This window comes from Lytechinus variegatus, chromosome 13 (assembly GCF_018143015.1).
Source record: "Lytechinus variegatus isolate NC3 chromosome 13, Lvar_3.0, whole genome shotgun sequence".
NCBI lineage: Eukaryota > Metazoa > Echinodermata > Echinoidea > Temnopleuroida > Toxopneustidae > Lytechinus > Lytechinus variegatus.
The window spans coordinates 29,746,801-29,771,050 of record NC_054752.1 but is presented as its reverse complement, the minus strand read 5'-3'; the positions used below and the strand labels follow the sequence as shown (position 1 = coordinate 29,771,050).

Genomic DNA, 24,250 nt, shown 5'->3' with positions numbered 1-24,250 from the left:
TTCAAGGGGCCCCCAGGGATATCCCGACGGCCTAGCCAGGGTAACCACCTATCCTAACTTGTAGAACTCGATTCGGGTAACAAGATAAACACCTGCTTGACCCGGCGCATGTACATTAAGGGGGCTCAAATTAAGAAAATTAAAGGGAATAAAGGGCTATTTAGACCATTTTTTAATTTAAAAAAGTATTTTTTTCAAGGGGCCCCCAGGGATATCCCGACGGCCTAGCCAGGGTAACCACCTATCCTAACTTGTAGAACTCGATTCGGGTAACAAGATAAACACCTGCTTGACCCGGCGCATGTACATTAAGGGGCTCAAATTAACAAAATTAAAGGGAATAAAGGGCTATTTAGACCATTTTTTAATTAAAAAAAGTATTTTTTCAAGGGGCCCCCAGGGATATCCCGACGGCCTAGCCAGGGTAACCACCTATCCTAACTTGTAGAACTCGATTCGGGTAACACGATAAACACCTGCTTGACCCGGCGCATGTACATTAAGGGGGCTCAAATTAACAAAATTAAAGTGAATAAAGGGCTATTTAGACCATTTTTTAATTTAAAAAAGTATTTTTTTCCAGGGGGCCCCCAGGGATATCCCGACGGCCTAGGCAGGGTAACCACCTATCCTAACTTGTAGAACTCGATTCGGGTAACACGATAAACACCTGCTTGACCTGGCGCATGTACATTAAGGGGGCTCAAATTAACAAAATTAAAGGGAATAAAGGGCTATTTAGACAGTTTTTTAATTAAAAAAAGTATTTTTTTTCAAGGGGCCCCCAGGGATATCCCGACGGCCTAGCCAGGGTAACCACCTATCCTAACTTGTAGAACTCGATTCGGGTAACAAGATAAACACCTGCTTGACCAGGCGCACGCACATTTAGGGGCAACTCGGTAAAGCATCTCATCAGCAGATTTTATTCATTAATGACACTCAGTCCTAATTCCTCCGCCACTAACATAGTTCCGAAAACCGAGTGATACATGTATTTTGTTTTATTCGCACAAAGTTTGTTGAGTTGTTAACCATATTTTTCTTCTCGAATCAGTCTAATCATTATACATACTTACTTTTTTGTAATCAGATTACAAAGTAAGAAAAATGAGAATGGGTTGGGTCGAATGATTATCTTTAGCCTTTTGTTGTAGATCGGCTGTCTCTGCATGCTCTTGCAGAAAATAGGCATACCGAAAAAATATGGGGCCGTATATCGATACAAAACGTCTTGTTGAAAATATGAGTTTAACGTTCTTCTAATCTTCAAATAATTCTCAGGAAACATTTTCTATGGCACGTGTAGCCTTCAATTCAATTAATCAACAAGGACGGAGTTATACCCCTAAAAAATAATTGTATTATGAATTAACATGTCTCTTTTATACGATATCGCGTGACTAATTATTGATTGATTGATCGGCTAAATTGCCAATGCGACCATCACATAATTTGAATTTATATTTAAAATCTTTTTAAAAGGCCAAGATTTTCTAGCTCGCTTCGCTCGCTGGTGACTTATACAAATTTTCCACTTTTGCTATGTTTTGCTGCTTTAATATATTTCGTTTATTATCCGCACTGAACTGCTTTGAACTTAAAGGGATAGTCCGGGGTGAAAATATTTATATTTTGATACATAGAGTGGTATTCACTGAGCAAAATGCCAAAAATTTCATTAAAATCGGAAAACAAATACTAAAGTATTTGTTATTAATTTACCCAAGCCAAATTCTAACAATTGTAAAAGGACATTTTTCTATCGGGGATATCAATTTATAATCGATTGCTCAATGAAATTCATAATGTACCAACTTTAAGTTGCTTTCATACTCTATTATGATTATTTAGATTGAGCATTTGTATTTTTACTTCTTTCTTTTTGTTTTCATAGTTTTAGTAAGTTTTTTTTGAACACTTTTCTGTCAATGTACTTTACTTGGAAATGTTTTTCTTTTAGTATTTTTATTGGTGTATATTACTTTGTTTGGTAAATGTAGGACCCCAAGGAAGAACAGCAGTATTTTGCAAATACAGCTGAATTGGGCGATCCTCCGTTATTGTATCTATATTGTTATGAAATAAAACAAACAAACAAGTTTAAAGTTTAGCAATATTTTGTGAAAACAATCATCATGAATATTTATTAGATGGGCTGTGGATGTTACATCTCAACTTTCATTTTTCTTAACGTGTTAATACATAATTTTTTTCCCCGTTATTTCATACTTGTGTGAATAATGTCTCCCTTATAGTGAAATAAGTTGCAGCAATAAAATAATATCAAATAATCAAATAATAAAAAATGGTCTAAATAGCCCTTTATTCCCTTTAATTTTGTTAATTTGAGCCCCCTTAATGTACATGCGCCGGGTCAAGCAGGTGTTTATCTTGTTACCCGAATCGAGTTCTACAAGTTAGGATAGGTGGTTACCCTGGCTAGGCCGTCGGGATATCCCTTGGGGCCCCTTGAAAAAAATACTTTTTTTAATTAAAAAATGGTCTAAATAGCCCTTTATTCACTTTAATTTTGTTAATTTGAGCCCCCTTAATGTACATGCGCCGGGTCAAGCAGGTGTTTATCTTGTTACCCGAATCGAGTTCTACAAGTTAGGATAGGTGGTTACCCTGGCTAGGCCGTCGGGATATCCCTGGGGCCCCTTGAAAAAAATACTTTTTTAAATTAAAAAATGGTCTAAATAGCCCTTTATTCCCTTTAATTTTGTTAATTTGAGCCCCCTTAATGTACATGCGCCGGGTCAAGCAGGTGTTTATCGTGTTACCCGAATCGAGTTCTACAAGTTAGGATAGGTGGTTGCCCTGGCTAGGCCGTCGGGATATCCCTGGGGACCCCTTGAAAAAATACTTTTTTTAATTAAAAAATGGTCTAAATAGCCCTTTATTCCCTTTAATTTTCTTAATTTGAGCCCCCTTAATGTACATGCGCCGGGTCAAGCAGGTGTTTATCTTGTTACCCGAATCGAGTTCTACAAGTTAGGATAGGTGGTTACCCTGGCTAGGCCGTCGGGATATCCCTGGGGGCCCCTTGAAAAAAAAAATTAAATTAGAAATTTCCAACCCTTTTATTCACTGACTTTTGTCCCCTAAAAAATCCTCGTATTAGGGCAAGCCAGCTATTTTATGGTTGCCCGAGACGTGTTCCACCTTTTAAACCCCTAGCTAGCTTTCAAAACCCCTAATTTTTTAATATCGAATATTGAATATCTGTCCAACTTCACACGCGTTTGAATATCGAACCTGAATATCCAACCAACTTCACAGTTTGAATATCGAATATCGAATATCCAACCAACTTCACGCCGGTCATCGTAGATTAGACATCATGGGGCCCGTTTCTCAACACCGTTATAAGTCTAACTTCTTGACTGAATCGGAGATAGTGAGCTACTTGTCCGCTGTTTCACGAAGTCCTCTTTACCAAGTTCAGGCCCAACAAACGTAATCAACCATAGAGGTTGAAATTAAATCCCAAAACAAGTGGGATAATGTAATACAAAATACCGGTAACGATGAAAACCATAGCACATGCTCGATCGCACTCGTCGCATGCATGCATCATACACGTGCGTGGTGGTAGTACGCCCTCTATTGCCCTCTCATTTCCAGTATGTTTGACGTGCTGTACTTTTCAGTCAGTCCGCAGCCCGTCCGAAAGTGCTCTATTTTATTCAGCGGTATGCATAGCCGTCCGTGGTTATGCATACGTAATGAGCTGTGAAGACTAACTTTCCGATCGGTGTTTTTTGCTCTTAGAATCGTTCATTCCTCACAAAATTGGTCTTATTTTATAGATAAGGCTTTGAAATATCTGATCATTTGAATAAAATGCACATTTGACGTATTTTGAAGACCGATATTTAGCTTAGAAAAAAGGATTTTTTTCAAGAAATATGTGTGAATAAGCGGAGCGTATTTTTGCATAGAAATCACACTTGCGTCAAATTGATATTATAATCAATGTAAAGCGTAGACATTCTTCTTTACGACTAAAAAAAAATCATGAAATTTCATGATGTAGCAAAGTCAGGAACCACAAAAAACCACGGCAATGTCCATCGCAAAATGATTGGAATTGCAGTACAATTGCCGACGCGTTCTGATTGGTCAACAGCGTCGCACAGACTTACAACATCTTATATAGCATTAAAAACCCGGAAGTGGTACGATAGCGGTCTGTGGCGACTTGCGTAGGCACTATGTCTAACGAGTGCAGGGACCCTGGTTCGAATCCGAACGACGGAGTGTTTTTTTATTTCGTGGGGGGAGGGGGAATATATTTTGGCTTTTTCTTTAAATCATATTCCTCCCCGTTCCTACCCAGCTTTATTCTCTTTTTTTACTTTCATGTGAATTTCTATTTAGGGCTGCATTATTAAATCATGGTCATGGAGCTATGAATAAATCTACTTAATCACCTCTGATTTTCAGGTTCTTGATTACACTTATTTGGGCAGAGGTGGGAAGGGAAGTGAGTTAAAGGTCAAGTGCACATCAACAAAAAATTCTTTGAATAGAGAAATTTCCCTTTTTTAACACAAAACAGTTATATACACAAAACAATGGTATGCAAATAGAGTTGATTATGTCATTCACATCACATTACTTTCTAAATTTTGGTTGCATTTTATTATATCAATTTTAGCAAATTTGTTATAAAAACTCTTCAAGTCACAATAGATTACATTCATGGAAACTACAAATGTTAATGGAGGAATTAAAATCTCTCAAAATTTGTCAAAGAAAATGAGAAAATCAAAATAAAACATACATGTCATGAACAGGTATCAAACAAAAAAAATACACAAGAAATTAGAGTGTGTGTGACATAATCAGTTCTGTAATTTGCACCTTGACCAAGATGAGCATATAATTGTTTAATGAAATTAGGCAAATTTCTAAATGTCAAAATTATAATTTTTTAAATTTTGAATCATAATGTTTATTAAATTTTCTGCAATACTTTATCTTTCTTTAAATTCAAATTACTTTTTTGTTGGGGTGGACCTCTCCTTTACATGGAATGTAGGGAATGCACATTAATATCTATCCACGAACAAATTTGTCTTAAAGTGTGCAAATCAGTAATTGGACGCATGTTCACTTTCCTTTCATCCAGGCCACTCCCTCACATCCACCAGGTTTACAGTCTTACAACAAAAATGATGAATTAATCATAATAACATCACACCATAGCTCCATGATCACACAACATTCACACAGTGCTTCGCAACAAATATTTCCCTTCTGTTCACTTCACACATGCAATAATTACTGTGGAAAACAAAAACAAAGCGTAACCACATTCGAATACCGTTTAAAAGGACAAATATATTATAACTTTTGAGAAAAAAATTGTGAACATACATAAACACTTAACCTTCAGCACATTGGATAACATTAACAGAGTTGCTTGAGAACAAAATATAATTATGGGGCATTGCAAGAAACTTATGTTCAATTGCAAATCAACTACATGTTTGTGTTTAAGCAAAGGACTTACCCTTGATTTTGGAATGTGTGAATGAGTAGAAAGTTTCTTGCAATGCACCATTAGTAACATTAAAACTGTTCTTTGGTTTTAAATTGTGTATTCTTATTTTTGTCAAGCTGTATTCCTGTCAAAGTCAGTATTCTTAGTCCTCTCCAAAACTGTGCTCGAATTTTCTTGTTTCCAATATCGATAAAGATCAATTTTCTGTTGTATCATTATCACTTCAAAATTTGCAAACGAAAAATGGCTTTGTCCAAATCAGTCCGACCAGTACATGATGGATCATCTCCCAGAATGAAGTAGCGAGCAGGGACCAGAGTCAGCAAGTGTGCAGATCTGAGTGTAGAAGAGACAAAAAAAAAGAGATAAATAGTCTAAATTACTAAATAATCATTCAAAGTACATGTATGATACATGTAAGAGAGACTATTTACACGTAGTACTGTACTGTCTGCGCTGCAACAGCCACATTTTTTTATTTGAACAAAATGGTTTATAAATACTACTGAGTACGGTTGTACCAAACTTTTTAGTTGACTTTAAATTGTTTATTTTCTATAGAGTAGACTGTCTAAAATAATCATTTCATTCTTAATCGCAGCCTGTGGCAAAAATCATCATGGGACTCAACTTCGACTAGGCCTAATTATTAAGAAAAAGGTTAACTTTTTTTGTCATAGGCCTAAATCAAGAAATATCTCAATCTATAAAAACTTGATGGAATTCGGAAACCTGATAATCATTAAATAAATTTTAGAAGACATCTACTTATTGAGCTTCGTTTATATTAAGTCTTAATTACAAATAAAAACAGGTCCACCGTCCACAGTCACATAAATAATGCGAGCCATCTGTCATCATTACAGAAGTTTCAACGTATGGGACCAAAGACGAAATCCTACCAACCCGCGACGAACGCAATTTTAGCATTATTTCGCGCCATCGTAGAGTGAACGCGAAGGTTACTTCGGGGTAAAACGTAAATTTCATGATTTTTAGGGTATCATTTTCTCTAAAATAAAAATATAAGGTGAGTTTGCGTCAAATTGGTTCTGACATATTTTGAACAGTGACTTTTCTTCTTTATAAAAAACCCCGATCGAAACAATTTGGTTATGTAGCAAAGTCAGGAACCAAAAGTGAAATTCCGACTACAAAATCGTAGTTAAAATATTACTAAAATAAGCATCAATTAAACAGGTAAAAATGGTAGGTTGAAAATGTCGAAATATGAAAAATTATATATCAAAATGTAGATGAAGGCCTTGAGAATAACTTACCACAATTCGTTTCGACGTAAACTGAAGTTAGCGACCAGTACAGAGCTATAACTTCAGCCCCTCCAAATCACTGGGAAAATCAAGCCAAATTGATCGCACGTTTTCCTTCGGAGACCGCTAGAGGGCCGCTGAATAAATCTTCGTGAATATGCTCATTATCGCGCGAGCTGCGGTCTGACTGTTTTATTTCTCAGCTCTACAGAATTTCTGTGCTCTCCAGAATTTCTGCAGTCTCTATTTTCGACGAGGTAGCGCTATTTGCGATGGACTATAATTCAGTCGTTTTGTTTAATTTTGCGGTTGTCTGTATTTCTGAGGTTGCCTCTATTTCTGTTGTTGTTTATGTTTCTGAAGTTTTTGTGTTCTGAGGTTGTCTATATTTCTGTTGTTTATGTTTCTGAAGTTTTCTTAAATTCTGAGATTGTCTATATTTATTAGGTTGTCTACAATTCTCTGGCTGTCTATATTTTTGAAAATGTCTTTATTTCTGTGGTCTCTATTATTCCTGTAGTTTTCTTTTCAATTCTGCGGTTGTCTATATTTCTGAAGTTGTATTTAATTCTATGAATGTCTTTACATTTCTCAGTCTTTCTCTATTCCTGCATGAACCTATATTTCTGTGATTGTGTTCAATTATATGGTTATCTACGTATTTTTTTATCATTTATTATTCTTTGCGATTGTCTTGTTTTTGTGTTTGTCCTTATTTCTGCACTAATGTTTGATTCTGTGAATTTCTATTTTTTGTTATCTTAATTATTTTAAAAATTTCTTTATTTTTAGATATATTTCTGCATTTTAGTTTATTTTCAACGGTACATATATATTTCTCAAATCGGTAATTTTGGCACTTATGGCCGCCCATAATGGATGAGTTGCTCGCTCGCGCGCGACAACAATATTTTGGTTCAGGTCGTGCGGATTGTTTAGGTGCATCAGGTCGATCTTTTGAAAGGTGTTAATATTGATTTTGCTTATTCATGTTAATTTGTACCGTTGTTATAAGGATGCATGAGGGAATGTTTAAAGGTGTGGAAATTCATTCAATGAATCCAGGAAGTTTTTGGAAGGGGTTTGTTTCATTAATATAGTGGAGGGGGGGGGGGGCATAAATATACAAGTGACCTGCAGGTGATGTCACAATAAAAGTGAACAATAATAATAATACTTATATACAAGAGATATTAAAGACCAATTCTTCTCTTGTTCAAAAGGATTTTAAAATTGTTTCCAGTCGGACCGTAGATCAAAACAGTTGGCTCTTTCTATGTATCGTGCCGTCTACAAACTTGCTCCTGATTATATTTGCAATACATTTTCCATTCGTAACACACCCTATAATACCAGATCTGGAAAACCCAATTAAGGTTAACGCATCCAAAGACGAATTATGGTAAAAGATGTTTTGTCTACCGGGGTGCCCAAATATGGAACTCTATTGAAAAGAAAATTCCCCCTTTTATCACTATATATTCCTTTAAAACACATCTTAAAATCATGCTCAACCCCCCTCGTCCTGATTATTGTTGTAAGCAACGCCTGCATCATTTTCGTCCTCATTTCAATCCCTTAGCCCCTGCTTGAGTTTAGGTTATCAAGTTATTTTTCTATTGTCTGCATTCTTTCGTTCTACTTTTAGTCCCCCTATATTTTGCTTTTATTATCACATTATTTCTTTTGTTTCTTTTGCCATTATTGTATGTTCTTGGGATTTATGTCATATGATTTCGTGCATTTGTCATTACCATGTTTGATTGTATACACTTTTATTTTTGTGTGTATGGACCCCTATGAAAAACAGCAATTGCTGATAGGGTGTTCCATCCCACGAGTGGTAAATAAATAAATTTAAAAAAATAAATTGTCTCATTTTCTATCCTTTATATATGCTTTCCCTCTTATTTCACTTGTTATAAAACTAAAGAGTAGCCTTTCCCTGTTCGCACCGACCCTGAACACAATAATACTCATAAAGTATTTAGTTAAACGCGGGAATATCATTACTATAGTGATACCTCATTTTAGAACAAGTTTGTGCAAAAGTTGACATTCGTAAGTTCACTAAATAATGCACATAAATAAGTTTTCTTCTTATTCGTCGCGCTAGGGAGACTGATCAGCAGTTAGCATAATGGAGACTGAATTAGTCATAAAAAGAATCATTTAGAATCGTCTAAGAATTCAGCCATTCCATGAAAATGATAAAAATATTCTAGCAGGTTAATTGGACTGTTTACTTTTCAAAATGGTCATTATATTCGACTTTCATCTCTGGTGAATGTAAATATTTGTCGGCTCCAAATAAAACTGAACATTATTTTTAACTATTATGTATATTTTCTCAAAAAATATCACTTTGTTCTTATGTTTGTATCTCTTTTTGTGTGTTATTTTCTGCTAAAGACGATAGCAATATGGTTGTCCGATGAATTGAACCGGTCCCATTTTCTTAGTGTTCTGTAGCCTAAATCTGGCCATTTTCCCGGTATATTAAAAATTCCATTGTCAAAACGTCATAAACCACCTGCAAAATTATTGGAAGTAATCGGGAACAACCGCCCAATATTTTCATGGTTAGCGGAAAGATACACACCAAATTGGCAAGTTAGGGTTCTCATCGACGTCAAAACATTTGCTCCAAAAATTGCCCCGGTTTGATGAAGAATAAAAAGCGAGGCATAACTTGCGGGCATTGTGAGTGAAAACATTCGGGGCGTGAGGGGCATTCATTCTCCCTTGATTGTGGTGCAAGAGTTTCCGATTTGAGAAATAATAGTCATAATTTTATTCTCGTTTAAAATGGTGGGGTTTGTTCATAATTTTGCAAAGGAAACACCCCCGGACAGGTGCCTATATATGTAGGACAGGTTCACACTGCAATAACAGTTATAACGAAATAACGAAAGGAAACCCTTTAAAGGTCAAATCCACCCCAGAAAATGTTGATTTGAATAAATAGAGAAAGCATCAAACGAGCATAACGCTGAAAATTTCATCAAAATCGGAAGTAAAATAAGAAAGTTATGGCATTTTGAAGTTTCGCTTATTTTTCACAAAACAGTGTTATGCATACTCAGTGACATGCAAATGAATCAGTCGATGATGTCCATCACTCACTATTTCTTTGTGTGTTTTTATTGTTTGAATAATAAAACATTCCATTTTTTAATAGAATATTTCATGTAATAAAATACAAAAGAAATAATGAGTGGATGACATCATCAGTTACATTTGCATACCGACCAGGATGTGCAAATGCATGCCGATTTGTGAAATTAAGTGCCAATTTAAAATGTCATAACTTTCTTATTTTTCATCCGATTTTAATGAAATTTTCAGTGTTATACTTATTTGACTTTTCTCTTTATATTCAAATCAACTATTTGTTGGGGTGGCAATTTTTGATCATCAAGGTTCATATGGTTGAATACAAAAACCGGTCCTTTACTATTATTTAGCTCTTTTGAAAATATTTTGAGCAATGCTGATGCACATCTACTGAATGAATCATTGTTGATGTGAATGAATGTCAAATGACGTTTCGCATAATTATATTCTGTTTCATATATACATGTAGTTATATCATTTCTACAGTTCATTTATCAAATCTGTCGAAAAAATTGTTTGTTTTTGTCTCCGAACCAGATAAAAATACAAAAAAGCAAATAATGTGATAAAATAAAACAAAATACATAACAAGCGGAGGATAGCCAAAATTATAGAAAAGTTAATAAAAATACCCCGTTCTCATCGGGGTGCTGATCATTCACTGAATAAGGAATGGTGGTGATAAAGCAGGGTCGGATACGGGGGGGTGGGGCGCTTTGTAAAAATACAATTTTGCCTGTTCTGTTAAAAATCACCATCCTTTTAATGAGAAGAAATATCTAATGTGTGTTTTAATTATTTTTGTCACAATGATTTGATTATTTTTCGTATTGTAGTGCATTTATTTCTTGTAGGGCATTTTCCATTACGATTATCAGATCTATTGATCCGATCGAGTCTTTTTTTTTAGGAATGAGCACAATTTGTTGTTTGTTTGTTATGATCTTTCTGGAGAAATCTACCCTCATCCAATTATGATATGTATCCGCTGATATGTCCACCAGTGATATTTTCAAAATTATTATTATAGGGGTCGAGACTTTCAAAATTGTTATAATGATAATAATACACAGCAAAAACTGTGGTGTTAACCGGTGTACATAGAGGACCACATCAGTTATTTTACACCGGTGTTAAATTGGTGGTGTTAGTTTTACACCCATAGGTGTGATTACAACACCTTTTGTTGTTACATTTACACTCTTTGGTGTTACGTTTAATCTCTAGAGTGTAATTTTAACACCTCAGGGTGTTGTCCTCTTTTAACACAAATTAGTGTCAGTTTTAACACCGCAGTTTTTACATTGTAAAACTCTATATCATTTTCATCAGCTTGCAAAACTATGAATATTCATAGTTTCACTTGACAGATTGATGTCAAAGAAAATTAAATTTCGTTTCTTTTTACAAATCCATATTCAAACTGATTTTTTTTATTTGAGACAGATACGAGGGGCTTGTATTTTTTAAATGTTTTATGTTATACATCCCTGCTCTTCCTTGCGCCCCTCTCTCTATCATCATCGATATTGTCTTCCTTTTCATCATCATTATCGCTATCACCACCACCACCACCACCCCTCCACCACCAACACCACCACCATCATCATCATCATCATTATCATCATCATCATCATTCATCATTATTGACATTGCCATCATCATCATCATCATCATCATCGTCATCATCATTGACATCGCCATTATCATCATCATCATCCTCATCATCATCATCATCATCGTCGTCATCATTCATCATCATTGACATCGCCATTATCATCATCATCATCCTCATCATCATCATCATCATTATCAATTCAGCACGTACACCTGTGAAAACGAGTTTAAGCCGTTCATTCACGACGCCATCTCCCGTCCATAATATGAATAACAATAACAATAATATTGCGCATGCGCAGTTCGTATATCGTAGAACATGATTATTTTCAACATGGCAGCCGGGTCCGCTGGGGAACCGGGACCTCCACCGTGCAAAGTCGGCGACATCGTTTCCTGTAAGACGTGTCTGGAGGCCAAAATTGAAGGAGAAGTGTTGGCTTATGATTCGAATAGTCGACTACTTGCTATAAGTATCCTTTTGAATGCAAAATATGTTGTTGAAGAGACACATGAGCACGATGAGTAGTGAAAGCCGGTATGACCACGGCCAACAACCACCACTCACTACTCGTGTGACTGTGTGCATGTGATTGTGAACTGACTACCGTACTGAGCTGAGTGGTGAGCAAGCCTCTAAGTCTAACTAGGCCTATGGCTGAGCGTTACACTACTGAGTACTGTACCCCTGTATGTGGCAGTGGCTGTGTCGGGATAGTATGATTGATGGTGATGTAGGCTATGGTATGGTAAGTGCCCCTGGTCTGCGCGTATCTGCATGATTTTCTAAACATGATGCTAAACACCACTCATTCAATGATTGAACAAGGTATGCTAAACACTGCTAAAAGTTAATTAAAAGAAGACACGAGACTACCAGTACCACAAACTTTCATAGCCAGTAGAATGTGACTAAAAAATGGTGGAAATATCCCGGGAAATATGGGCCTTAAATGTCATGAATTTCAAGCATTTCATGTGACATCCTCAAAATGTAGCCCTTTCATCAAAATCCCTGGCATGGCCCACCCATGGGTTCATATCGTCTCGCGAGTGAAGGATTATCAGTCATACGCACGCGACACACCACTACACTTCGAAAATACAGTGGGCTTTTGCCCACATAAAATATTTTGTTTAAATAAACATTCCACATCCTGCTATGACACTTACCGAATCATTTAGATCCTTCCGTGACTTCTTGAAGTTTCTTTCTAAAAATATGTATATTTTCTTGATCTTTAGTGAAGATTTTACGGAGATAGAAATCAGTCAGCGTTGATATCAATTTTCTCCTGAAGAGGGCGCGCGATTTATATTCATATCAAAGACACGACAAGGGAAAGAATAGGCACCTACACTATTTTACACGCATATCGACGCAAGGCATTACGCAAAGTCCGTGAAGTGTCCAATCTTTTCATTGTATAGACTTTGGTACACCGTATACGTATTATTGACGTTCGTCAAAGCTTGTACTGCTGGTTTCTTTCCAGGCACGTATATTATTTTCATTTTTTTTATCAGTCATCTTTTTAAATTAATGCAAATGAGTGTTATCATCACCAATAATAATCATTAATTATGTTTTTGAAGGCATTTCATTAATTGGTGCCCATAATTAGTAAATTAATCATGAGGATTGCGCATTCAAAGAATTTAGATACAGTTATAAAATTACCGAGGAGCTGAATCAAGGTTGTGAAATTATTAGCGCCACCAACGGGCTTCCTTGTATTTCCGTGGAAGAGACAAGCGAAGTCACTTTCGAGGCCGAGGTAAGCAAAATGTGCTTTTTTTTATCGGATTATTATTTTATTATTATTTTATATTAAAAAAACTCTTGCTACTTACCGGCAAGAGCCCCGGTGCGTAGCGAGAAGGAGCTTCGGCAAATATTACTTCAGCAATGAAGCGATGTTTGCCGACTACTTCGAAATCTAGGGTCAAACACAGTCTATTGTACGAGGTTAGTACATACTAACCTCGTACAATGTGTGAGTGGGCATGGCCCTGAATCATGTCTAAAGTGAATGGGTAACATGCGTAGCCAGGAGGCTCCTCGAGAATAAAAATCATTCAACTAAGTAACGTGTGCTTACTCTCCTCGGAGCCAGGCCTGGGGCAAGGGGTTGCCGGTTGGGCCCCATTCATGTGTGTACATGTACACTACGGTCAATTAATTAATTTTCGCCAGAGAGATTTCTACTTTCCCTGGAAAAGATCTAGCCTAAATCATGTAAATGGGCGAGAACGTCATTTCCAACATTATATATAGAATATTGATTCACTTGGGAATCCAGGAAAGGGGGAGGGGCAAGGCCAACCTTTGCCCACCCCCCCCCCCTTTTTGATAGGCATAATTAAAATTTGTAATGTAAGAATGCCATTTTGTTTTGTTTAAAAAAATTGTAAAAGGTGCAGAAGGAGCAATATGAAAGAGTCTGTACACACCTTTACGAGTGGCTGCTCAGTAGAACCAGAAGTATAACGTTCCGGACATCCGACCATTAAAGGTAAATGAAGCCTTTGGAACAAATAGGCTTGTGTCGAAACAGAAAAACCAAAGAATTAGAACAAAGAAAGTTTGAGGAAAATCGGACAAATAATGAGAAAGATATGAGCATTTGAATATTGCAATCACTAATGCTATGGAGATCCTCCCATTGGCAATGCAACAAGGATGTGTGATGTTACATGTGAACAACTTTCCCTTTGATGGACTATAAAATACCCTCAAAATGTCTCTTTGATTTTTCTTATTGTGATACAAACTCTTTGTCCATGATGTACCCTTTAAAAAGCTGTATTACATACCCTCCTATAGAAAGAACAAATGATCTACTGATAGATGTGATAAAATAGGCAATTTCAGTGAAATATGCTAAAGTAATGGGGAGAGTTGTTCACAAGTGACATCACACATCTTTGTCCCATTGTCAATTTGAGGATCTCCATAGCATTAGTGATCGCAATGTTCAAATGCTCATAACTTTCTCATTATTTGTCCGAATTATCTCAAACTTTCGTTGATCTGTTTCTTTGATTTTTCTGTTTCGACACAAGCCTATTTGTTTCACACAAACTATCTTGCTCCAAAGGTTTCATTCCCCTTTAATGTTGATGTCACTCAGACTTGCTCTAACTCTGTCTTTGCCACAGTTCTGATCTTGACTGAAATTAGCAATCAAAGTTAATGCTTGCACAGCTGGTAGAGTTTCTAAGGAATAGGGAATAAAATTTTATCGTTGTTTAGCTCTAATATTGCTAATGTGAACTATTTTTTCTGAAATTTTGTTTAAAAAAATTGTAAAACGTGCAGAAGGAGCAATGTGAAAGAGTGTGTACACACCTTTACGAGTGGCTGCTCAGACTGGTAGAACCAGAAGTATATAACTTTCTGAACGTCCAACCATTAAGAATCAAATTGTGGCAGGACTCCTCCATTGCCCATTCTTTAAAACTCTGTCAAGTCAAGTAATCATATAAAATCTAATACAGCTTTAGAATATTTTTGTATCTTCCTCTCCTTAATGACAAACTTCAACTTCAGAAAAACCGCCCACCTCCAGCGAAAAGAAGAGCTTGTGCGATATTTGCATTGTGAACCTCAACCTAGTGAGCGATTTCCAGATCAAGCATGAGAATGCCGAACCACCTCGGGAACCACCCTCTCTTGATGCCAACAAGGTAAATGTAATGATGCTGTATCTGTCACTTGTGGGCTGTTTCTTGATTCGTGGATGTCCACTCATTAATTTCTGTTCCGAGGGCCTAAATGGCTAGGCCTACACTTGATTTGATATCGCTAATAATTATATTGTGTTGAATACATTGGAATCATATCTCTTTGGACTATATGTACTATAAGATACAGATTAAATTTTACCCCCAAAATGATAAGATTTTTGCTAACCCACCCATACTTTCTCCACTCCCTGGGTAGCATTTCAGCAAAAATGCCCAAACTCAAATGCAAAGTGCACTACATTTGCTTGTGTAACCTGTTTAATATCACCTGGCAAAGTGTACATATTGTAGTTTAAAGCCTTGGCGGAGGAGTTGGTGTCGAGTTGGAATTAGAAGACTTGACCGTCTGATTTCCAGGCAAAATTCAGAATCACTACACCACAATGCTTCTCAATCTCAGTCTAATTTGTTAGGGCTGTATCACAAAATTTTCATGACAATTTGATACACACAACTTAAGAATGACTTGAAGTGCCATTGGTTGTTGTTGTTGTTTCCTTTGTTCGAATAAAGTAAGGCTTTAAACTCATATAAGTCTTTTTTTAATGATTAAATGAACCTCAAAATTTTTTTTATTGAAAACCCCCCCAGTACTTTGTTAAAGATTTTTTTGAAAAATGCCAGTGAAAAAAAATAAGAATGTTGATTTATGTCTGCTTGGTAAGGTCTACTGACATTGAAATCAAACTTTAGATACAGTATGTCTGAGTTGAATTTTTTTTTTTTAATACAAAAGCTTAAAACACTCTTAAACCTTTGACATCTCCATTGTTTTCATTGCAGCTGAAGAGACGAACGGATGAGAATATTTCTGAAAAGATGACGTTGATCCAGCTAAACAGTAAGGGGATTAGTAAGCAAGGAATACAACTATACCAAACAATTAAGAAGACGTGAGTTCCTTACATTGTTTTACTTCATTGTTGCATCACTTACAAGTATTGCCATATATTTGCATTGTCATTAATATGTATTTTATACCTGCATTCAAAGGGTTTAGAAGTTATACATTCTGGTTTTTACAGTGTCCCCATAAAAGCCCCTATAGATGAAAGATTGTTGAATCAAATATGATATCCAGTATTATTTTCATTCTCAGATGATTTACAGAACTCGGTCCATTTTATTTTCATTGGCCTTGCTTGCTTTGAATATTGTGACCAGCCTCCTCAAAACTAGCATCGAGTCAAAATGAATTTTGAGATTTTTATTGATTTTTAAAAAGCACACCCTTAGCTTTGAAATACTTTTCAAAAGAGATCAACAATAATGCACACAACAAGTACTTTATTGAAAGCAGAAGAAACTAAGCAAGAGCTTGAAAAATGAGGAGTTAACAATGTTTGAAGATAGGATTTGATTAAGCATTCATATTCACATGATGCAATCTCAGTGAAATTTAAAAAAAAAGTCTGTTTTGTAAAAAAAAAAAAATTGTATCTTGTTTTCTATTAAACTTATAACTTGAAGTATTGGCAGTATGTGAAAGAATAATTACTCTTTTATAGGATAAGCTATTTTTTGTCTCACCTGCGAAGCAAAGTGAGACTATAGGCGCCGCTTTTCCGACAGCGGCGGCGGCGTCAGCGTCAAATCTTAACCTGAGGTTAAGTTTTTGAAATGACGTCATAACTTAGAAAGTATATGGACCTAGTTAATAAAACTTGGCCATAAGGTTAATCAAGTATTACTGAACATCCTATTAGAGTTTCATGTCACATGACCAAGGTCAAAGGTCATTTAGGGTCAATGAACTTAGACCATGTTGGAGGAATCAACATCGAAATCTTTACCTGAGGTTAAGTTTTGAAATGTCATCATAACTTAGAAAATATATGGACCTAGTTCATGAAACTTGGACATAAGGTTAATCAAGTATCACTGAACATCCTGAATGAGTTTCACGTCACATGACCAAGGTCAAAGGTCATTTAGGGTCAATGAACTTTGGCCTAATTGGGGATATCTGTTGAATTCCCATTATAACTTTGAAAGTTTATGGATCTGATTCATGAAACTTGGACATAATAGTAATCAAGCATCACTGAAAATTTTGTGCAAGTTTCAGGTCTCATGATTAAGGTCAAAGGTCATTTAGGGTCAATGAACTTTGGCCGAATCGGGGGTATCTGTTGAATTACCATCATAACTTTGAATGTTTATTGGTCTAGTTCATTAAACTTGGACATTATAGTAATCAAGTATCACTGAACATCCTGTGCGCGTTTCAGGTCACATGACCAAGGTCAAAGGTCAATGAACTTTGGCCGAATTGGGTGTATCTGTTGAATTACCATCATAACTTTGAAAGTTTATGGATCTGATTCATGAAACTTGTACATAAGAGTAATCAAGTATCACTGAACATCCTGTTCGAGTTTCAGGTCACATGATCAAGGTCAAAGGTCATGTAAGGTCAATGAATTTTGGCCATGTTGGGGTTTTTCGTTGAATAACCATCATATCTCTGTAAGTTTATTGGTCTAGTTCATAAAAAGTGGACATAAGAGTAACCATGTATCACTTAACATCTTGTGCGAGTTAGAGTAGTATTCAAAGTCAGCACTGCTGCTATATTGAACCGCGTGATGCAGGTGAGACGGCCAGAGGCATTCCACTTGTTTCATTTAGAAGACCAAATTACTATTTGGCTATTTACAGAGCACATTCCCTGGCAACTTATTGTTGGTTTGGGGGTAGCTGGTCACCATTCATTTGGTAGAAAATTATTTTTAATGAAGCTTTTCAATGATGTAATAAAACATTTTCTATTGCATTAATGGATTGAAATCGTTTTGCAGTTTACGATGTCGATGGGTTGAGGATAAAATGATTGTCAATGATGATGTAACTGTTATACCACCATACACTGCTGCTTGCTGCTCTGGACCTGAAACTGCTGTCAATCATATCAAAAACATTGTAAGCATGCAAACTTCTTGTCTATTCTCTAATGTTAATTCATCTCGGTTGTCTATATACACTTTATTTCTGTTACTCGGGGGGGGGGGGGGGGGGGGGGGGGGGTTGGCACAAATCAAACTTTTTAATGTAAATATGCCGTTCTTACACAAGTGTGCCCCCCTTTTGCAAGTCACAGCAATTGGAATATGTTGTTCATTTACAAGTGAGGACTTTCTTTTGTTTTTTAATTTAATTTTTTGCTTGTCAAATTTCACATGGTCGAAATGTGCCCTCCCTCCCCCCTTTGGAAAATCCTGGATCCGCCCCTGATAGTGGTATTGATGAAGTAAGATTTTACAGGATCATTGGTTGATTGTGTGATTTGTTTAGATTATGTCTGAAGAGTTGGTTCTAAGACTCTCATCCCTGGACACTTACCCTGTGACAAGTACCCCTAGGATAACCACCCTGTAGCACCCTTTGACAACTACCACTTGGGCTGGTTTCCCTAGGAAGTAGTTCCAGGGTTAGGGTACTTTTTAAAGGGGTATTTGTCTGGGGATACACATCTTTCTGATTGGTTGTTCTCTGGATGTTTGTCTAGGATATGTGTCTGGATACAGTATAAGTCAATTAGAAGGAATACATTTGATGATTATCTGTTACATGTACATTGTCCCCAACTCCCAAGTTGTAATTGCTCACTGCCCCACCTACCAACTCAACTGTACTTGGGTTTTAATCATCTTCACCAATCACCATCATTATTATCATCATTACCTTCATTATCATCATCAGGATTTTTCTTTAATCTTTATTGCTATCATCATCATCATCATACATGTATTCGCCACCATCTTTATCTTCAAAATTACTATCATCATTTGCTCTGTGGGACAGCGGTTGCTGACAAATGTTTTCCAGTCACTGGGTTTGTCTCTTTAACTGTCCCTAAGATCGTCCTATCTTAAAGGTTTCTATCAATAGGTCCTGGCACCAAGTGCTCTATGGTTAGCAATGTATAATTTCCTGTACCAAGTCCAAACTGTAGTACATGTATGCAAGTTGTTTGAGTGTTTTGCTTTGCTTTCTCAGTGTGACCGAAGCAACGTTGCTGTCCCACATACTTGGTGAACTTTTACGCATTCTTTTGTTTCTCTTTCCAGATTGAAAAACACAACAGAGAGAAGAAGGGGACATTATGACACTAGACCTGACAGCATGACTCAACAGGAGAGGACAGACAGAGAGGGACAGGGCAAGCAGATAGGGCAAGTGGACCAACACTTAGAGGGAGTGAAGAGTCATTGGGGACTTGGACTACACCAGTGAACTTGAAAGCCAGGGGATGCGTGCGGCCATGCCAAGGCTGTTACTGCACATTGAAAGCAAGTGGGCAAGGTACAGTTCATGCTAGGACAATAAAGATGCTATGTAATGACCAAAGAAATAAAGGATCATTGTGTATGTCGAAGCAAGGTGCAGGTGCGACATCCATGAACACTTGATCCTGTATTCTAAACTCTACTTTAAGTTAAACCATGTTTTAAAGTTTGTATTCTCTACCCAAAACCTTCATTAGGATACTGTGCAAGTTAATTTTGACGTTTCCAGGGAATAACTTCACAAATTTCACAATCATCTGTGGGCCCCGTAACTCAAAGGCTAGCAAATAATCGCTAATTTGAAAGAGCAATTCTGATTGGTTGCCAGTCAGTCTATAGAGCAAAATGGGTATGCAACAATGATCAGAATAGGCCTATTCATTTAGCGAGTATTTGCTAACCTTTATGTTAAAGGCCCCTGGTTGAGAAAAGCTTTCAAGTATGTTCCGTACAGTCCTATGTAAAATTTTCTATGCAAAGAAAATTTTGTGTAGCAGTCATTAGAAAATATGGAGCAAGGTGTGATATGACATGAGGGCTCCGTAACGCAAAGATTAGCGATGAATAGCAAATATGAGAGAACACTTCTGATTCGTTCCTGGTCAGTATTTTGTGCCAAATGCACGTGTGTGATATTGATCTTGATTGGTCAGTAAATGTAGCGATTGATCTCTAACCTTTGTGTTACGTAGCCCAGGAAAGGTTATTCCCTGCATTTCAGTTACCTGATATAAAAGTGCTGTCAAATGTATGTGCTTCAAATTTACTTGAGATTGTCAAGAAAGTCTTATTTTGACATAAATTCCATGGTCTGAATGGAAAGTGTTACATCCACAGTGAACAGTATTAGCTGGTAGCCAGAACTACTCAGTCCCCAAATTCTTTCCCAGATTGCAACATTTTGATCATGTCCCCAAATGATATAGACCCACTAGAATGATGATCAATTGATCCTCTTTACTCGTTGGAAAATTCATACCATAAACATCTTACCTATGCACTAAGAATCTTTCAGTATGCTCTATATACATGTATTCCTGTTTGCCGTTTAAGATCTAATGGCTATCGTACTTATTACCAAACTCCAACAATACATTTAATTTGAAATGGAAAATATGCCAAGACTGATAACCTACAGTGTAATAGTCTATAATATATGCCTCTCGCTATAAGGTTAACCTCCTTTGAAGATTGGCCTACTGCGGCTTGAAGTTGACATGAATGGAATAAACAAATTCTTAATTAAAACTTTGAAAATTCCATCAAAATCAGTTTGAAAATGAGGAAGGTTTCACAAAAAAGTATTTAAAAAATATTGCAATACTTTTCGTGTGGGGAAGGTTCCTCTGATTTTGACGATAATTTCAGTGAAATTGTTCATTTTGCTCCATTTTATATCAAATTGTTACTAATTTCAGGCATTAGTAACTGTTTTAGACCTACCAGTTGAATTGGTGCAATCAATTATGAAATTAAAAACACCCATTTTGGCAAGTGTGAAAGGTCACTGAAGTCTCAATAGTGCCCATCAAGCCACGTGTACATCTGTCTGCCTAGCTCTGTGCTCCCTGACATCAAAACAATTTCTCTTCTGTGCTTTACATGTATACCAGACTTACACTGCAAAAACTCTGGTGTTGACTTAATGCCAGCCATTATGTCCACACCAGAGAAGTGTTAAAGCCAGTTCCCTTTTGGTCTAACACCAGATACATTGTAGGTGTTTATACAGCAACAATTAGTATTAAAACAGCATCGGTTTAATTTCAAACTGGTGTTGTTTCAATACTTCTCTGGTGTGGACATGTAAAGATTCTAGGCTGGTGTTAAATCAACACCAGAGTGTTTGCAGTGTACAGTCTTGTCCCTCCAAGTTTTCTGCCTGTCTTGTTGTGCTGTCAAGTGTCGTCCCATTTTCACCCTCTTTATTTTATTTTTTGTTCTCCCTATCCAACCTTAAAAAAAATCTCAGTGAAGATGAGAAGCATGCTTTTGATCTTGGCACCATTACACAAATTTTAGTAATTGATTGTAGAACAATTTTTTAGGATTGATTGCATTGACCACAACGTACAGTCAATTCAGAAAATTAGTTGTACAATTAGACTCTAAGATTTGTGTTACTGGACCCAGGACTTGATTTCTGAATCAATATGCAGTATTTCATAAATCTACAATCTACTTTGCATCCTCGTTGCATAAAATTTACTATTACAGTAACTTGGCCATCCAATGGTAACTACCGTGGCAACAATGCTAAGCAGCCCATCAAATTCAAGGACTCAATGAAAGTTACCATGATAGTTTCTTTTATGCAACAGGGCCTGATTGCGGCCAGTCCTGTTCTTAATTTCAGTGTCATGATATGAAAATGATTTTTTTTTCTTTTTCAATGTATTATTTTGTTGTTATTGGGCATGGATAACATGGACAAGAAATAGAACGGGATGAATTATTTTCATTCATACTTTTCCCATGAAAAGTCTGGTTTTCGGAGTCGAATAAATATTTCTTTTTTTAAATATTTCTTTGTCGGATGACTTGCATGCCTGCTCCCTGATAAGAGTGCGTACAACTTCATTGTTTCCATTTCTGCATTTATACTTTTGTATGTCAAGTAATAGAGTCAATTATCTCTTTTTTTTTTGGGGGGGAAGGGAGGTGGGAGTGGGTGGGGGTACAAAACCAACTGATGGGAAATTATAAATGTGATTTAAAAGCTCTTTAAATTTCATTGATTTTTTTTCTCCTTAAATCACTATTTTTCGTTATTGTCTGTGACAGGTATATTATTTTTGTTGTGTAATCCTGTTTTTTTCTTTGTTCTTGTTATTATTTGAAGAGAGGTGGGCAATTTTTCACTTGAACCTACCTCTGGGAAATGAGTTTAAAATATATTGTTTGAATTCCTCAATGTCATGACATTCTCTCTTCCACAAACTGATGTTACGAGGCATCAATCTTGTTCTGATTTGTCATTAAAAAAAAAGAGAAAAACATGCATAATTATTTTACCTTTGTCTGGAGTTGTTGCACGGCGAGAACAGAGAAAATGTAATGTCAAATGACCCTTCATGATGAAGAACAACCAAGAAGTCTTTGTCGAACCTTGATGAATCAAAATAGCAGTTTAGTCCTTGACTCTGGACAACAACATGAGAGCAATCCATTGTCTGCTCTGAATCTTGGGACAAAACTATTGTTCCGTTTCACCAATTTTCGACGAAGACCTCTCGGCTGTCTTTGTCATTTGATGAGGATTTTTAATGGGATTACTGTGTTCATAAATCCTCTGTACTGTACATTGCAGAGCAAATTTCCCTTAAATCTTTCAGAGAGAACCTCATGCTCGGTCATACCAATGAAATTGACTCCAAACCAAACATCACATATAATAACATAACTGCTTTAGTGTGAAGTTGTTTCGCTGATGTGACTAGCATTACTATGTGAAAATGATAAGTCTGGAGGTATTGATTGCACCAAGTTTGCTATGTGAGTAAACCGTGGTAGCACTTCTCATGATGTTCCCCAGGGAGTGGAGAAAATGGTTATTTCCTGATTGTAGGCGTATGTTGCAATATATGTATGAATGTATGAATTATAAGTGAGCAAGTGTATTAATTGTAAGTGAGAAAAGTGCTTAGTATCCTGGCAATGTATGTACATGTAAGCTAGGTAGCCCTTCTGGAAAATGCTCCTCAGGGAGTGGAGATAAACATGTTTTAGATAGTTCAGGCAGAGTAAGTCTGTGAGTGGTGCAGTGCAAAAATTGTATGCTTAGCAATTCAAGCCTTGTGGCCATCCAAGAAGGATCCCCATGGAGTGGAGGGGTGCATAGATTGTGTATGCTGACTGTATGTTTGGACTAGCTCTTGTGGATGGATTTTGTAAGTTATGCATTGAGAATTAATACAGGCGAGATGGTAATGGCATGTAGTGAACAATGAAAGATCCGTAGCCCTTTGATGAAAGCTACCCAGGGAGTGGAGAACATTACAGTGTGAGTGTGTTAATGGCGCAATTGAAAGTATTCGGGAGATTAATAGATTGAACGAATCACCACAAAATTTAAAATGCCATAGTTTTTTCATCTTTTTTCCTCCGATTTCTGTAAAAGTTTACTAATTAAATATGTTAGGATTACTTATTTTAGTCGTGGGAAAAAGTGGGAAACTTTGCTGAATTAGACGGGTGCAAGTGAGCCCTCTTGTGGTAAAGGGTTTGATCTTTGTACAAGTCAAGTCCTGATTTAGATCAGAATAGTGTTTAGATGAAATGGTGAACATTAATCTGGAAAGGCAGTGTTGGACACCCGTGGTTGGACAACAGCGGGATATGCAGGATAATCGTGGCCTTACACATCTTTCATCCATACGCTCCACTTCTCCCCTCTATCTTTCTCTCTGCCCCCCCCCCCCCCTCTCTCTCTCGCCATCGTATAAGATATTGCACCTGTCATATCGGAAGACAGTGACTTTGAACATCGACTTCTTTTCCCGGACGTCACGCTCAGCGGATCTCTCACTGCTCCAAGTCGTTGTCGAGATTAACTCTTCCGCCCTCTCAACCACGGGGGTTTCAACCCTTAGCCAGGAATAGAGGTGGGGGACGAGGAGGAGAGAACGTAAAAGAATGAAGGAGAAGGGGAGAAGAAGACGAAGGAGCGAGAAGAGGAAGGAGGGGGGGGG

General features: G+C 36.8%; 1 protein-coding gene and 1 long non-coding RNA gene across 2 annotated transcripts; one reads left to right on the top strand and one right to left on the bottom strand.

Moving 5' to 3' along the window:
- Positions 1 to 5,332: 5,332 nt before the first annotated feature.
- Positions 5,333 to 6,978, bottom strand: LOC121426946. Its single transcript, XR_005971646.1, has 2 exons — positions 6,796 to 6,978; positions 5,333 to 5,851 (listed from the first exon to the last, which is right to left on the bottom strand). It is a non-coding gene; the product is annotated as an uncharacterized LOC121426946 (long non-coding RNA).
- Positions 6,979 to 11,820: 4,842 nt separating this feature from the next.
- On the top strand, positions 11,821 to 22,560 carry LOC121426098 (protein LSM12 homolog B-like). The gene is made up of 5 exons (XM_041622253.1): positions 11,821 to 11,993; positions 15,074 to 15,210; positions 16,054 to 16,163; positions 18,072 to 18,192; positions 19,341 to 22,560. Exons 1-5 carry the CDS (start codon positions 11,840 to 11,842, stop codon positions 19,377 to 19,379), a joined length of 561 nt encoding a protein of 186 aa, XP_041478187.1. The 5' UTR covers positions 11,821 to 11,839; the 3' UTR covers positions 19,380 to 22,560.
- Positions 22,561 to 24,250: the final 1,690 nt, after the last annotated feature.